At 59.7% G+C, this 14648-nt stretch overlaps 3 protein-coding genes across 5 annotated transcripts; 2 read left to right on the top strand and 1 right to left on the bottom strand.

Annotated features, from left to right (window-relative positions):
• The first annotated feature begins 4253 nt into the window (after window positions 1-4253).
• On the top strand, window positions 4254-6994 carry LOC127473997 (glutamate dehydrogenase 2, mitochondrial-like). Its single transcript, XM_051794284.1, has 5 exons — window positions 4254-4524; window positions 5489-5607; window positions 5782-5918; window positions 6222-6246; window positions 6797-6994. The coding sequence occupies exons 1-5, from the start codon at window positions 4278-4280 to the stop codon at window positions 6992-6994; spliced, it is 726 nt and encodes a 241-aa protein (XP_051650244.1). The 5' UTR covers window positions 4254-4277.
• A 1044-nt stretch (window positions 6995-8038) lies between these two features.
• On the bottom strand, window positions 8039-12559 carry SNCB (synuclein beta). 3 transcript variants are annotated; one of them, XM_051793925.1, is made up of 6 exons: window positions 12484-12559; window positions 11748-11875; window positions 10244-10282; window positions 9770-9888; window positions 8934-9023; window positions 8039-8784 (listed from the first exon to the last, which is right to left on the bottom strand). In XM_051793925.1, exons 2-6 carry the CDS (start codon window positions 11866-11868, stop codon window positions 8752-8754), a joined length of 402 nt encoding a protein of 133 aa, XP_051649885.1. In that variant the 5' UTR covers window positions 11869-11875; window positions 12484-12559; the 3' UTR covers window positions 8039-8751. The 3 variants fall into 3 exon arrangements, with proteins under 3 accessions (XP_051649885.1, XP_051649883.1, XP_051649886.1); XM_051793923.1 differs by lacking the exon at window positions 12484-12559 and adding an exon at window positions 12340-12446; XM_051793926.1 differs by lacking the exon at window positions 12484-12559 and adding an exon at window positions 12035-12185.
• Window positions 12560-13048: 489 nt separating this feature from the next.
• Window positions 13049-14576, top strand: EIF4E1B (eukaryotic translation initiation factor 4E family member 1B). Its single transcript, XM_051793922.1, is given in 7 exon segments — window positions 13049-13066; window positions 13215-13300; window positions 13403-13498; window positions 13610-13673; window positions 13860-14000; window positions 14002-14222; window positions 14340-14576. Coding segments are annotated over 7 exon segments (741 nt in total). The 3' UTR covers window positions 14455-14576.
• Window positions 14577-14648: the final 72 nt, after the last annotated feature.

Here is a 14648-nt window from a genome sequence, read left to right as displayed (position 1 = left end):
ACCCTCCAGCATCCCCCCCAAACCCTCTCCTGCCCTTCGTCACCCTATAGGATCAGGGTCCCCTCCGTGACCCGGGGACGTGAATACAGACAAGAACAATAGATCTATAGGGCTGGGGGGGGGCATGTGCTAAGGTTAGAGGGTGTTCTCCATCCTGTGGTTAACATAAGCACCCGTGTCCCATCCCTATAGATCTATAGGGTAAGGCTGGTTCTAGGGGAGCTGGCACACCTGGTTGCTTGGAGACAAGGGAGATTGAAAATGCTTCTTTCAGTAAACAGCCAGGCTGGAACAAAACCCTGAAGGCTAAAAATAGGGAGGCGGGATATGGAAATTAAATAAAATTTAATTCTCTCTCCCTGGGGCAGAGTGAGGCACCTCCATGTCAGCACTGGGCACCCCAATAGATGGCTGGAGTGACTGAGTTGGGGGTGTATCACTGCACCAATCAATGTGTCCCCTCCTCTAGGTGTCTGTCCCCACCCTGGGTCCTGCGTGCTGGTCCCAGTTCTGTAGCATTGACTGGGCCCAATTGCCCACCTGCAATGAAGTGGGAACAGGGTGTGGGGCATAAGTAGGGACTTACATCCCGTGCTGTCCTGTGTGGGATTAGACCCAATCCTGGGCGCAAGGACCAGACCCAATCCCATCCAAGGGACACCATGGACTGGGGCAAATCCTGGCAGAGGAGGAGACAAACGACCCCTGGTCCCTGGCTGGGATTTTGCCGCAGGCAGGAGGCTGCTGGGTCTCATCCTGCTGCCATTTGCTTCCACCTGCTGCTCTCAGCTCCATCGGCAGCGGCTCTCCCCATCCCCATCGGCATCTTGCCACCCAGCATGTCCATGTCCCAGGGGGCACGGGCTGGCACGGGGGGGGGGGGGGGGGGTGGTCGCGGCGATCATCCTCCCCTCCCTGCAGGCAGCCTTCATCCCAGGCTGGCTGCCTCCTCCTCCTCCTCTCCCCGCCCGGGCACTTCGGGGCTGGCAGGAAAACAATAGCGAGGAGGATGAGTAAGATGGTCCCCATTGCCTTGGCAACGCACTCCCGCGCTGCCGGCTCGGGAGGAGCCAGGCAGCTGCCTGAAAAGCGCGTTCTCCCTCGGCGGAGGGGGTGCTGGCGCAGGTAGCACGGCACCCCCTCCCCGGGCGCCATGGCCCACCTCCCACGCCGCACGGGCAGCGCCACGTGAACGCACACCGGGCTCCCCCGCAGCCGCCGGAGCGAGCAGACACACGCGCCCGGTACACGGATCAGCCCGGGCTGGGCTCCACCGCGTCTGGCTCCCCAGTGCCCCGTTGTGCCAGGGAGCTGTGGAACACAGCTGGCAGGGTCTGGCTGGGAATGTGACTCCTCCAGCGCTGCCCTGGTGGGAAGGCGATGGGTTTCCCTCGGCCACACGTCACCTTCACACCCGGCTGCCCACGGTATCGGCAGGCAGAGGTGCCAGTACCAGGGTTGGTGGGGTGCTGGCAAATGGCAGAGGCAAGGGATGCCTGGGGGCATCAGGCTCCCAGCCCTGGCCACATGCTATCCCGTGGGCCATGACATCAGCAGGAGTACCCTCAGCATGTCCAAGCTGTGAGTGCCGTGTGATGATGGGGACATCAGCTGGAGATCCAAAAGTACCAAGCACCCTAAAAACAGCACTGTTTTCCCAGACACCTTGGTGTGGACGTGCTGGGGGAGGGAGTATCTGATCCATGCCAGCACCCTCTGTTCCAGATGCCCCAAAACACAGCCCCTGCCTTAGCCCTGTGGAGTGGGAGGACACTGTGTCTGGGACACCACAGCCTGGTGGCCGAGCACATCCGGGATACTCCTGAATACAAACAGAGATATGGCCCCAGGACCAGCTGGGGGGCAGAGGCAGGGACAGAGGCACAGGGAGGCCCAGCCTTGCCAGCTGCTTTGTGCCACTGAAAGGCATGAGCTCTGTGCCTGAGCATGGCATCAATCAAACAGAGCTGGGTGGGGAACAGCCCAGTCACACGTCCAGCCTCTCAGCACAGGATGAGGGGAAGCTCTGAGAAAGAACCAACACAAAGAATCATAGAATCATGGAATGGTTTATGTTGGAAGGGACCTTAAAGATCATTCAATTTCAACCCCAGTGCCACGGGACTGGGACACCTTTCACTAGACCAAGTTACTCCAAGCCCCATCCTACCTGGCCTTGAAAACTTCCAGGGATGAGGCAGCCACAACTTCTCTGGGCAACCTGTTCCAGTGCCTCACCACCCTTTACAGTAAAGAATTTCTTACTAGTATCTAATTCAAACTTGACCTCTTCAGTTTAAAGGCATTCCCTCTATCACTCCATGTCCTTGTCCAAAGTCCCTTTCCAGCTCTCTTGGAGCCCCTTTAGGTACTGGAAGGGGCTCTAAGGTCTCTGTGGAATCTTCTCTTCTCCAGGCTGAACAGCCCCAGCTCTCCCAGCCTGTCTCCATAGTAGAGATGCTCCTGCTCTCTGATCATCAATGCAATCATCTATTGTGACTAGATGCTGCTATTTCAGAAGAGTCAAAGCCTTTCCCACAGTGCCTCTGTGCCTTTGTGGTAGAAAGGCAGGGGCTCTTTACTTCTTCTCTCTCCTTTCCCAGGGGTTCATTTCAGCAGATCAATCAATGTTGATGAAGTGAAAGCCCTGGCTGCATTAACAACACAAAAATGCACCGTAGTGGGTAAGTACAAGGGGAACATAAAGCACATGGTGTCTTGGGCATTGGGAAGGGGCTATGAGACAGAAAAGCTCATTAGATGCTGTGAAAATCAGAAGGGCTTCAGAAGTGCAGGATGTTTCTCTGGGCACTGATGTGTGAGGGCAAGTCTCGCTATAGAACATGCCACTGGCAGCCCAGAATGTTCATGTTAATCAGGAAGTGTCAAGCATTGTGCCTCTCAGATGCAGTCGCTGTGCCTGGGTTGTCATGGATTCAGCTTTGGCTGGTGGCATTTGTGATAGACTCAGGGTGCATATCCTGTCCTGCCTTCAGCTCCACTCTGCAGAGGCCCCATGGCATTAGTGGGGACCCATGTGTGCTGTGGGGAAGCGGTGGTCCCTTGCCACCAACAAGATCGCAAGTGCCATAGTCACTTCCTCCCTCTGGGGAGCAGGTGAGCTGGCAGAGAACATCTGTCTGCCTTACCCGGTCTTTTCCAGATGTTCCTTTTGGTGTTGCCATGGCAGGTGTGAGGATCAATCCAAGGAAATACTCGGTGAGTTCACTTCTCTCGTTTCCCTGCCGACAGCCCATAATTCACGCTCCATTTGCACAGCCCTCCCTCTCTCTGCATATCACAGCGATGCCTCTGATGAGTGGGGGGAGACGTTTGTAGTGAGTAACACTTGCCCAGAGACTGTGAAAAGCAGCTTGGGGCGGGGAGAGGGGGGTGAACTCTGGTTTATGGGTCGGTGCATCTGGCCAGAGACAAGCTGAAGGAGGCTGGTGTAGGGATGCTCCTGCCACTGCCTGCTGTGCTGGGGGAAGGGGCAAATCATCAAGAGCTTGGAAGGGCAGGGAGCAAAGGGAGCAGGAGTTCACATATCTCCTTTTTTCAATCCAGGGATCCCAGCTGCTGTGAATAAACTCCCTGGAGTCATCAGGCAGGGCAGGGCAGCTGCCAGATGCTGTACTGTGGCTCTGTGATTTTTCCTGGGGCCTCAGTAACAACTGTGTTTTGTTGCTCTTGTGCAGGAACATGAGCTGGAGAAAATAATGAGGCGTTTTACTGTAGAAAAGGCCAAGAAGGAGTTTGTAGGTGAGAGTTTTGCCCCAGCTCTGTAAACAGTGTTTGCTGGCAGTCAGGGGAGCAGCCAGGCAAGCAGAGAGGTTGCCATTCCACCACTGCCTGTCACTGCCCCAGTGCTCTGCTGTCCCTTCACCACTTTGCCTGCACACTGTGAATTTGGAGTAGAGAGAGCCTCAGGCTGGTCCTACTGCTGGGCAGGGGTCTCAGTGGGCTTTTTCCTCCATTCCTGCTGGCCTGCTCAGACTCAGGGAGGAAGTGAAAGTCTCTTCTGCCTCAGCATATGATAGAGAGCTCAGTGGGTGCTGATCACAAGGCAAAGACCTCTACATTCCGTCTTGAAAGGGACAAGGCAGCAAAGACCTCGTGAAAGCCAAAGCCATTCATACCTGAGGGAAGCTGAGGAGGCCCTGGGGTATGGGCAGCACCACACATTGGTCAGGGGACTCCTTGGTGTGCCCAGGGCCTCAATCAGCCCATGGAAATCGCTTGGCCGCACACATGCTTTGGTTGGAGCACAGCAATCAATGGATATGACACATTTTTCTACCTCCACAAGGCCTGGGATTGACGTGCTGGCCACTGATGTCAGTACTGGGGAGTGGGAGATGTCCTGGATAGCAGATACCTGCACCCACACATTGGGGTACCAGGTAAGCTCTGACAGTGCCAGTTTGGGTCCAAGAGCTCAGTGGGACTCTGAGGGTACAGACCTTCCCTCCAAGGAAGGACCTTCCCTCCCGTTCTTCAGCCCAGGTCCAGCTCACAACTGTGGTGAGGTGCTTCCCCCTGCTGTAACTCCAGGAGCTCCTGCTCTCAGCCAGGCACTGCTGCCCTGATCCATTGCCTGCAGCTGCCCATTCCTGAGGCCATTGCTCTCTGCCAGGGTGGAATAAACTGGAAGCCACAGAGCTGAAGTCCTGCCTGCAGCTGCAACTCTGTGTTTCCCTCCAAGCCCTCACTCTCCAAAGCAGCTCCTTGCCCAAGGGAGGACACTTTGAACTGAGGTTGAACCTTGAGCTGCTGCCCACAGTGGCCTCGGGAACAGCCCTGCCTTTGCTCATCCCTTTCCTTTCCACACATCTGTATGCTTCACTGATGTGGCAGAGAACAAGACAGCTGAAGTTCCTCAGCTACTGTATATAGTTTTGCTGAGTTTTGGGGCTGGTTTTGTGGTGTCAGTGTTGCTTTTAGGAGCTGTATCAAGCTGGTAAGTGCTTTGGGGCAGAGAGTGCAAAGCCCTCTGTCCTCATAAGGAGAGCTGAGCTCTCCCATGCTGTGATGATGCTGTGGCAGCTGATCACACCCCCTCGGTGTGAGGTGCAGGATTGTGCCTGGATGCTGCGTGGTGCCCACCAAGGGACTGTGTTTCTCACTGGAGCTGTGTTCTTTCGGGATTGGTTCTTAGGAACTGAACAGCATGCCGTGCTTGGAACATCGTGTCCAGGAGCTCTGAAGGTGATGAAGACAGGCTGAGCTGGAAGATGAGCTGGAAGCCCTTATCCCATAGGCTCTGCCTTTCACAACCCTCTCATTGGCCGAGGAGATCTCCGCCCTGCCAGGTCCTAGTCTCCACCCAGCCAAAACATTCACCAAGAATGGCCACACTGGGATTTCGGTTTGTGCTTCTCAGCTCAGGCTCCTGAGAGGGAGCTATTACCAGCACAGAGGGTCAGATTCAGTGTCTGTCCCCAAAATTTACCTCTCCCTACACCACCTCTGCTCCGTGTTACTTTAGAGCTTCGGCAAAGTGGGCTGCACACCTGCACAACCTGCTGCATCTGTGTAGGGGTCACAGACAGAGCCATTTACAATCCCAGAGGGATCAATCCCAAGGCACTAGAAGGCTACAAGCAGGTGAATTGAGCCCAGTCATCCCCATCCCTGTTCTTAAAGGGGTGGTGGTCAGTGCCTGTCTCTGAAACACCCACAGAGAATGTGGCTGGCCCTTGTGTCCCGCTGAGCCCAACTCTGAGGGCAGTGCTCAACATCGCTAGGCTGGGACCAGCAGGACTGTCCTGCTCATTCCAGGGCCACAGGACCATAGTTGGCTTCCCAAAAGCAGGTCCCTATGATAGCAGCATCCTGGAAGTGTGCTGCAACATCTTCATCCCTGCCACTGTTGAGAATCAGCTCAGGAGGGAGAACACACCCTGGTGCAAGCAAAGGTACGGACCAGTTGCGCCACACACTCCCGACAGACCCTGCATGGGCGTGCGAGTGGCAGTAGCTCAGCCAAACCTTATCTTTAGGAATTCAGCACCCTAGGGAGGTGCCACATCACCGCACTGACATCTTGCTCACTGTGCTGGAGGGATGGAGCATGAGACAGAGGTGGCGGGTTACACGATTTAGGGTGAAGTAAAGCCCAAGCCCTTCCCTTTGCTGACACAGAGCAAGGATTGTTGGAGTGACCTTGGGCAGCTCTTCTGCATCCTCAGTCTTCATTGCTGTATCAAACCTCCCCCCAGAGCAGAGGAGATGATGCTCTCAAAGGTACTGGGTGTCATGGTGTTGGCACTGAAAATCATGGGCAGCAGAAAAGAGTGAGCAAAGCAGGGGACTGCTACAAAAACCAGCTTACCACCACCACTGTATTTAGGACTGTCCTACACCATGGAGCAGTCAGCTGAGGTATCTGAGGGCTCTTTGCCTCACCCATCCCTGCTCTGGTGCCCTTGCCTCACTGCAGAGGCTCTGGGCTGTATTTGAGAGGTGCCCACCCACAGCACCCCATCACCACTCCTCGCAGCACAAGGCCTGGATTCATCTTCCCGGGACTAGCTTCATGCATTTTGGATAAAGCCTCCTGCTCAGCAGTGTTCCTTGTTGCTGCTGGGTCCCTGTCCCTCTCTCTCTTCCCGTGTTCCCCGTTTCCAGGATTGGTTAGATGAGTCGGGGGTGCAGTGCTGGGTGGGGGCTCTTGTGCCTGGTACTTGTACTTTTGGCACTGCCTGCACCCTCCTCGCAGGGACCTCTGCCCCACCTTGTCCCCAGACCCTCCCAGCACACACCGGCCTCACAGTTCTCCTTTCTCTTTGTCTAGAAAATTACAGTCATGACGGCAAGGTACAAGATCTGGACAGAGACCCTGGAGCAGATGTTCACCACGTGCATGAGGTCAGCTGCACCTACCGACACAGCACCTGCCAGAGCTGCCCTGGTGAGGGTCACAATCCTGCTGCGTGGGGAGTGCCCAGGACACTTCGTGCTGCGCCCTGCTGTCTATAAAGGGTTGGTTTGAGCAAGTTCTCTCTCTTCTTTCTGGCTCCCAGCTCTCCTGGGCAGAGAGCTGTCTTCCCCCAGACCCTCTCTGCCCCAGCCCCTTTACAGCCTCTCTGGCACTGAGGGAAGCCATGCTGATTTAGGTCTGCTTGCTTATGGATGGCAGAATTGGACAAGGGAAGAAAAAAAATGCAATTAGTTCCAGGGGACGAGGAAGCCCAGGGAACAGACAGACCCCAAAGAGCTCTCTCGGTCCTTCTAATAACACGCGGTGGGTGCTAAAGGCACTGCTGCAACCAGCACAGGCACGGGGAGCAGAGCCAGGGTGGGGATTTGCAGGCATCAGCAAACCTGTTGTGTGTCCGTGCTGACTGCTGCAGCTTCACTCCTTGCTGGCAAAGCTGGTGAGCCAGCACGGGTAGGGGATCTAATCTGATATTCATGTCACGGATATTCAGCCCAGCCCCTCACCCCAGCCTGTGCTGTGGTCAAGGGGCTGGAGGCTGGCTGGGGAACTAGGCTGGGTTGGTGGTCCTGCCCCAGGAGAGCTGAAGGCCCAAGGACTGTGCTCTGGGGTGGGTACAGGACCCCCTGCCACGGTGGACATCCCTTAGCAGTGTGTGACACCCGCCTGCCCTTCAGGCGGTCACAGTGCAGCTGAGTGAGCCCGTGGGTGCCAGCCACATCCCTGACCTCTTGAGGGTAGGAAGGGGGAAACCAGTGCTGGAGCCCAGGGCTGTGTCTAGCCTCATCCTGGCTTGTGGTCCACAGCCCCACAGGGCCCCCTGCATTCTCCTGGAGATGCAAAGCCCTGCAGACAGGCAGCTGGCACAGTGACACTGCCTGCACCCCAAGTCTCAGCCAGAGCCTGGCTGGAGGCCCAGGGCACAGTGACCTGCTGCTGACAGAGGACAGCAGCCAGAGGACAGAAAGGCACCCTGTCCTTGTGAAGACCCACCTCAGCCCACTCCCCCACTGCCAGCCCCATTCCTCTTCCCAAAACTACTACCAAAGTATAGGGCCGCTCCCCTCCCCAGGGACCCCACAACCAGGACCAGGGGGCTACAGACAAGAGTTGGCTTTATTCACGGACACGAGGGCAGCTGTGTCACTGGCAGCTGCCCTCGTATTGCACATCCAGCGACGGGGGAATATCCATGCCACGTCACAACACAGCTTCGGCACTATGGGACCTCGGGGGGGGGCGCAGGCACCGTCACCACCCAGCAGGCTGGGGAGCGGGCTTGGACGCCAAGGGTTCACAAAGGCAAAAGACCCGTCCACCCATAGATAGAGATATATATAAAAAAAAATAGTTCCACGATGACCAGAGCAGAACCACAGGGACACGCGTGCAAGCGAAATGTACAGCAGCCCGCGAGCAGGTAAACATGCTTTGTACAGACACAGACACACCGGGACACAGCCGGGGTTTATGGCACTGGGAGGGATACAGAGCCATAAACCCGGGCTTCATGGACACACGCACGCGCACACGCACACACACCAGCCCCTGCGGGCAGCACCCACGGCTCGGGCACGCGCCGGGGCTCGGGGGCTTGGACACAGCGGGTTTTTCTCACTGCTAGACATGTTACGGAGACACGGACACGGTCCCTTGGAACGGAACTGGAGGAAGAACTCGTGAGCGAACGGGGCAGGGGCACCCCTGCTCCTCCCCGGCACACAGGCACCGGCCGGGGCCGGCTGGGGAGGAGCAGGGGGCTACCGGCGGTTCGTTGTGCTGCTGGTGGAAGAGGCAAGGATGGGGGTCCATTATGCCTCTGGCTCGTATTCCTGGTATTCCTCCTGTGGGATGGGTAAAGAAAGAGTTAGTGAGAGAGCTCAGGTGGGGCACAGAGTCCCTCTTTCCCCCAGCCCCGTGCCATCTTTGTGAACACTGTCACACTGTGCCCTCCACAGTGCCCTGTGCCCACCCTGCCACCTTATCTCCTCACCTGCGGGGGCTCCTCGTAGTTCTCCCCCTCTGGCTCCAGCAGTGGTTCGACCAGCGGCTCCTCCGCAGCCTCCTGGGCCACCTCCTCTGCCTGGGAGTGAGCCAGGGGTCAGTCCCACACACGCAGCCCCCCATGTGGCGCCCACCCACCCTGCCCCTGCCAAACCAGCAATGCAAGTAGCATACAGGGGGCTCCACGTAGAGGGAAACAGCGGCACCCTGAGCACACAGCAGCCTGGTTAGCTGGGAGGTGACATGTGCAAGTCCGTGGGACCAGGGGCTGTGTGTGCACATCCCTGTGCTTCTCCTAGCCCCGTGCAGGCCCTGTCGAGCTCCAGGGGCTGGCAGTGCTGCGGGAGCATCCTGCATCCCTGTCAGGGGAGGGCGGTGCTGGGTAACCCCTCCCCGGGGCTGGCAGGAGGGAAAGGGGGGCAGCCGATCCCGCCGCACAGCGACGGTGGCGGCAGTGGCCTCATTTCTTCAGCTGATGCTATTTTGGGCTAAGCTGGAAGCCAACAGCTCATGGGGCGGCGAGCTGGAACCCGCTGCCCCTCCCGCAGCTGTCAGGTCACCTCGCAGCCGCCGGAGCGATGCGCCGCAGGCCCGCGCCGCCGGCCGCCATGGCTGGGCCCGCGCGCGCACACGTCCGCACGCCCCACGCACGCGGCCGCGCACGCGGCCCACACGCTCAGGGCCGCGATGCCCGCCTGGCCTGGGCACAGGCAGAGCACCTGGGCACCCTCAGGGGCCCTCCCCCGGGACTGGGGAGCAGCCAAGGGGCTCCCCGCCAGACCCGGGCACGTGCCAGCCTCCCCGCAGCATCCGGGGGGGTCTCACCTTCAGATCCGCAGGGAACTCCTCTTTCTTCACCAGCCCAGTGGCTGCCGCGATGTTGCCCGCGCCGGAGAACGCCGCTTCGCCCAGCTGGGACGCCTGCTCCTTTGCTTTCTCAGCCACTGCAAGAGCCAGGGCTGCCCATCAGTGCCCCCCCCCTCGTGCCAGGGAGGGGAGCCCAGTTGTGACTTCATGCCCTGCACCACCCAGGGGGAGCTGCTGGGGAGTCGCTGGGCAGGATCAGGCTCTTCCCATTTCCCTGCTGGGGCGCTGAGGAGGGGAGGGGGCCAGGACAGTGCTCTGCAGCTGGGCAGGGAGTGTGAGCCGCCACTGCAAATCCTTGGTTGCGGGATATAAGTTATATAAGAGGCTTTAGCAGAGTGACATCAGCCCCTCAATTAGCCTCTGATCTCGTTAGTGCGGCCACGCTCTCAGGGCCAGAGGGGTACGGCAGTGGGGAGACAGAGCAGACTGTACCTGAGGTTACGCCTTGCACCACACCTTGGGTTTTACTCCCTGAGGGTAGAAAGAGACAGAGATCAGGTTAGAGAGGCCAGTGGCCAGGCTCTGCCACATGCTGTGCCCAGGACCCTTGCAGGGCTCTGAACCAGGGCAGCATCCTGCCCACATCCCAGCCTAGCCACGCCAGGGCAGCCTGGGGGCTGAGGACCCGCCTGGCTCCCTGTAAGGTTTCTCCGGTCCCTGCAGGACCCTCAGGACTGGGGCCACTGCCCCGTGCCTGGCAGGGCAGAGACCCCAGGGCCCAGCACCCTGTCAGAGCCCAGCCAGGCAGGCTGAATGCCAACCGTGCTGCTGAGTAAAATCTCCTATGGGAGCCAGGATCCAAACCCAGAGCTGGTGCCAACACAGCACAGGAAGCCCCACAACTAGAGTGCACAGGGCTGGGTGCTGCTGCTGGCCATGACAATCCTGCCAGGCTCCTTCAGGCAGAGTGATACCACTCAGGACACCCCATGGAATGGAGGTGGGGTGTCTAGGTTGGAAGGAAAGGCAGGGACTGGGCAGCTCCTGCAGGATGGAGCCTCCAGGCACTCCTCAGGCTGCTGGACCCCCATCCAGCACACACACCCTGGGCAGAGTGTGGGTCCAGAGCAGGCATCCACCACTGCCCAAGGGAACAGTTCTGAGGCCTCAGCATTCCCACAGAGCTAATGCCCTCTGGAGCAGGACAGAGACCCAGCCCTGCGCCCTCCTGCCTCCTGCTCCAGTCTGGAGCAGCCTCAGCTCCTGCCCCCAGCATAACAACACCACAGCCAGGCACACAACCTGCCTAGGAACTGCTTCTCCTGCCAGCCATGTCTTCTAGGACTTGGCACCAAATAGACCCAGACCCCAATTGGTAGCACAGAGGGACTCTTTAGTCACCAACTGGGAGCAGGGGAGCTTCTCCTGGCATGGGATGCATTCCAGGGCATTGTCTCTCCAAGGGGGAAAAACGTGGTCCCAGCGCTGCTGCTCCAAGCCGGGTACTTCCCAGCAAGGGGGTCACCACCTCCATCACAGTCCCAGAGCATCCTTGGCACGGAGCCGAGGGACCCTGGGGCTCAGACTGCCTGGGACCGCAGAGGGTCCAGTCCCCGGGGGTCCCATCCCCTCAGCCTGGAGTCCAGCCCCGGCTCTGCTCTTGCCCGCAGAGCCCACCCTCCCGCCTGCAGATTCCTCCCCCCTGCGGGGCTGGGGGGCACTGCGGGCACCGACCCTCTGCCCCGGGGCACCCTGCCTCAGGGTGGTCGTGACGGGGAAGGGGCAGGGAAAGGCGGGAGAGGGGCCGGAGACAGGTGGAAGCAGAAGGGGGACGGCAGGGGGATGGGCAGGAGGACGCAAGGGCAAACGCAGGAGCAGGCAAGGGCAGGCAGAGGGTCCTGCAGGTGCAGGCAGGAACGGGCAGGGATTATCCGGGGGGGCAGGCACGGGCTGGCAGGGGGCAGGCAGGGGGCTGGCAGAGCAAGCCGGTCCTTACCGACATAGAGGACCCCTTCCTTGGTCTTCTCGGCCGCCTCGGCCACCCCCTGCTTGGTCTTCTCGGCGGCGGCGACCACCCCCTCCTTGGCCTTGGACAAGCCCTTCATAAACACCTCCATGGCGGCTCTGCGGGGAGAGGCCGCACGGCTTCACCTCGCCCCGGCCCCGCGCCCGCCCGCCCCGCGCGTCCCGGTCCCGCGCATCCCTTCCCCGCGCATCCCTTCCCCGCGCATCCCATCCCCGCGCATCCCGGTCCCGCGCCCCCGGCCCCGCCGCCCGCCCGACCTGGCTCGCTGTCGGCGGGGACGGGCGGGCCGGGCCGGGCCGGGCCGGGCTGCGGCGGGGCGGGCTCAGTGCGGCTGTGCCGGGGCCGCGCTGCGCCGCGCTGCGCCGTGATGCGCGGGGGGGACCGCGCCGCGCCGGGCTGAGCCAGCCTGAGCCGTGCTCGGCCGTGCCGAGCCGTGCCGTGCCCCGCCGCCCCCGCACCGCCCCGCACGGCAGGGGCGCCCCCGGCCCTTCGCCGCCCCAGCCCGCGGGCTCCCTCCTCGCACTGCTCAGCACGCTGGGAAGGTCTTTCTCCCCATCCTCACCCGTCGTGATACCACCCCACGCTGTCCCCATGCTATTCTGTTCGGATCCCCATTGCATCCTATCCCATCCTCTCTCAGTCCCGTCTCCTTCTGATCCCATCACCTCCTGTCCCCAAACTGTACTTATCCCATCCCATCCTTAACTCATTCTATTCTTGTCCCTGTCCAACTCTCAACACATTCCACCCTGTCCCTGTGCCATTTCTGTCCCCGATCCCCTTCTCATCATGTCCTCTTCCTATCTCATCCCACTCTTTTCCCATCCTACTCGATCCAATTCTGATCCCATTTCCTGCCCATCACATCCCACATCCTCTCCATCCCATTCCTATTGCATGTTGTTCCATCTGATCCTAACCTGATCCCACTCCTATCCTCCAATCTGATGCTACCCCATCCTCTTTGTGTACCATCCTGCCCTGCCCATACCACACCACCTTGATGCCCCCCACACATGGTCTCCACCTTACCCCATTCTACTTCCCCATCCTGATCCCCTCCCACTCTGAGCACCTGCTCTCATCCCCCAGCTCCCTGCCCTAGAGGGGAATCCCCAAACTCCCTGCTCTCCAGGAGGGGCAGGCCTGACACCCCCTCCCAGGACACCACCCTCCTGCCCCACCAGCTGCAGCTGTGACGGCTCCTCATCCTGCCTGCCTGTGGGCATTTAAGAGCCAGGGGCAGCCCAGGGAAGCATGTGCTGGGCAGGATGGCTACAGGAGAGCAGGTGGGTGCTCACCCTGTGAGCTGGGGAGGCAGGCCTAGGCAGCTCTGCTATCCCTTGGGGCTCCTAGTGTGAGCATGGCTGAGGGGCTGCAGGCTGCCTGCTGGGGTAGCCGTGGGGCTCCTCAGGGCTGTTCCCTCTTCCCCAGCAGAGGCAGGAGAAGCGGCGCCGGCGCAGGGCTCGGCAGCAAGAGCTGCTCCCAGAAGAGGTCCTGGACAAGCACCCCCTACAGAACAGGTACAGGGAGCCCAGCCATGAGCAGCCTCTCCCAGCACCGAGAGGGGTGTGCTGGGTCTGGAGGGGGTTTCCAGCATGGCTGAACACTCTCTCCCTCCCCAGATGGGCACTGTGGTTTTTCAAGAATGACAAGAGCAAGATGTGGCAGGCAAACCTGCGCCTCGTCACCAAATTCAGCACTGTGGAGGATTTCTGGGCGTGAGTGTCCCTTCTGGAGGTGTTCTGGTGGGGAGGTCTGGGCCAGAGGAGGGTGCTGGAGGTCCCTGAGGCACCTCTTCTCATCTGCTTCTGTGTCTCCACCTGGTACAGGTTGTACAGCCACATTCAGCCTGCCAGCAAGCTCTCATCTGGCTGTGACTATTCCCTCTTCAAGGTATGATACCCCATGCTCACAGTCCCCACCGTGCCCAGCATTATAGGGGCACATTGAGTGCTGGTGGGGCTGGCAGGATGCCCTGGCTGTAAGGTGGGAGGAGAAATCCGGCTGGATATTCACAGCTTCCAGAGCCAGCTTTGGCCCAGTGCTTGGTGCCCCGACCATCCCCTTGCCCATCCCTAGGATGGGATCGAGCCCATGTGGGAGGACAGCCAGAACAAGCGTGGCGGGCGCTGGCTCGTCACCCTGTCCAAGCAGCAGCGGCACACCGAGCTGGACCATTTCTGGCTGGATACGGTGAGTGCAGCCCTTCTCGGGCTGGCCTGGGGGTTCTGGCTGTGGCACTCCACCTGCCCCAGGGCTGAGCCCCAGAAGGGACTGTCCTGGGCTCCTTTCTTCCCGGCAGCTGCTGTGCCTCATTGGGGAGATGTTTGATGAGTACAGCGACGAGGTGTGCGGGGCTGTCATCAACATTCGCACCAAGGGGGACAAGATTGCCATCTGGACCCGGGAAGCAGAAAACCAGGAAGGGGTCACCCACATTGGGTAATGCAGTGTCAAGGGAGGCTGTACAGGGCTAGTTTTGGGGGGGAATGGGGTCTCTGGGCAGGGAGCCAGTGGCAGAAGTGCTGCCCTGTTCATGCAGCCCTTTCCTTCTGGCAGGCGTGTCTACAAGAAGCACCTGGGCCTGTCACAGAAGGTGACCATCGGGTACCAGGCTCATGCAGACACAGCCACCAAGAGCGGCTCCCTCCCCAATGCCAAGTTTGTGCTGTGATTGTGGGGGTAGCAGTGAGCTACTTGTGGGGTCCCCATGTACTGTTTCAGAATGAATGACTGCATCTGAGTATGGTCTGTGCCTCTAGAGCTCTGAAAATTTGGGGTGGCTCTTGTTTGGGGATGGGGAAGGGGATGATGTGTTGGCCTCCCCACCCCCTTTCTGGGTGAGCAAGGCTGGGAGCACAGCACTGT

The sequence above is a fragment of the Manacus candei genome, unplaced genomic scaffold (genome assembly GCF_025592945.1).
Source record: "Manacus candei isolate 608988 ecotype Guabito, Panama unplaced genomic scaffold, ASM2559294v1 h1tg000037l, whole genome shotgun sequence".
Lineage (NCBI taxonomy): Eukaryota > Metazoa > Chordata > Aves > Passeriformes > Pipridae > Manacus > Manacus candei.
The sequence above is the reverse complement of the archived record's forward strand: the minus strand, read 5'-3'. Positions and strand labels throughout refer to the sequence as shown.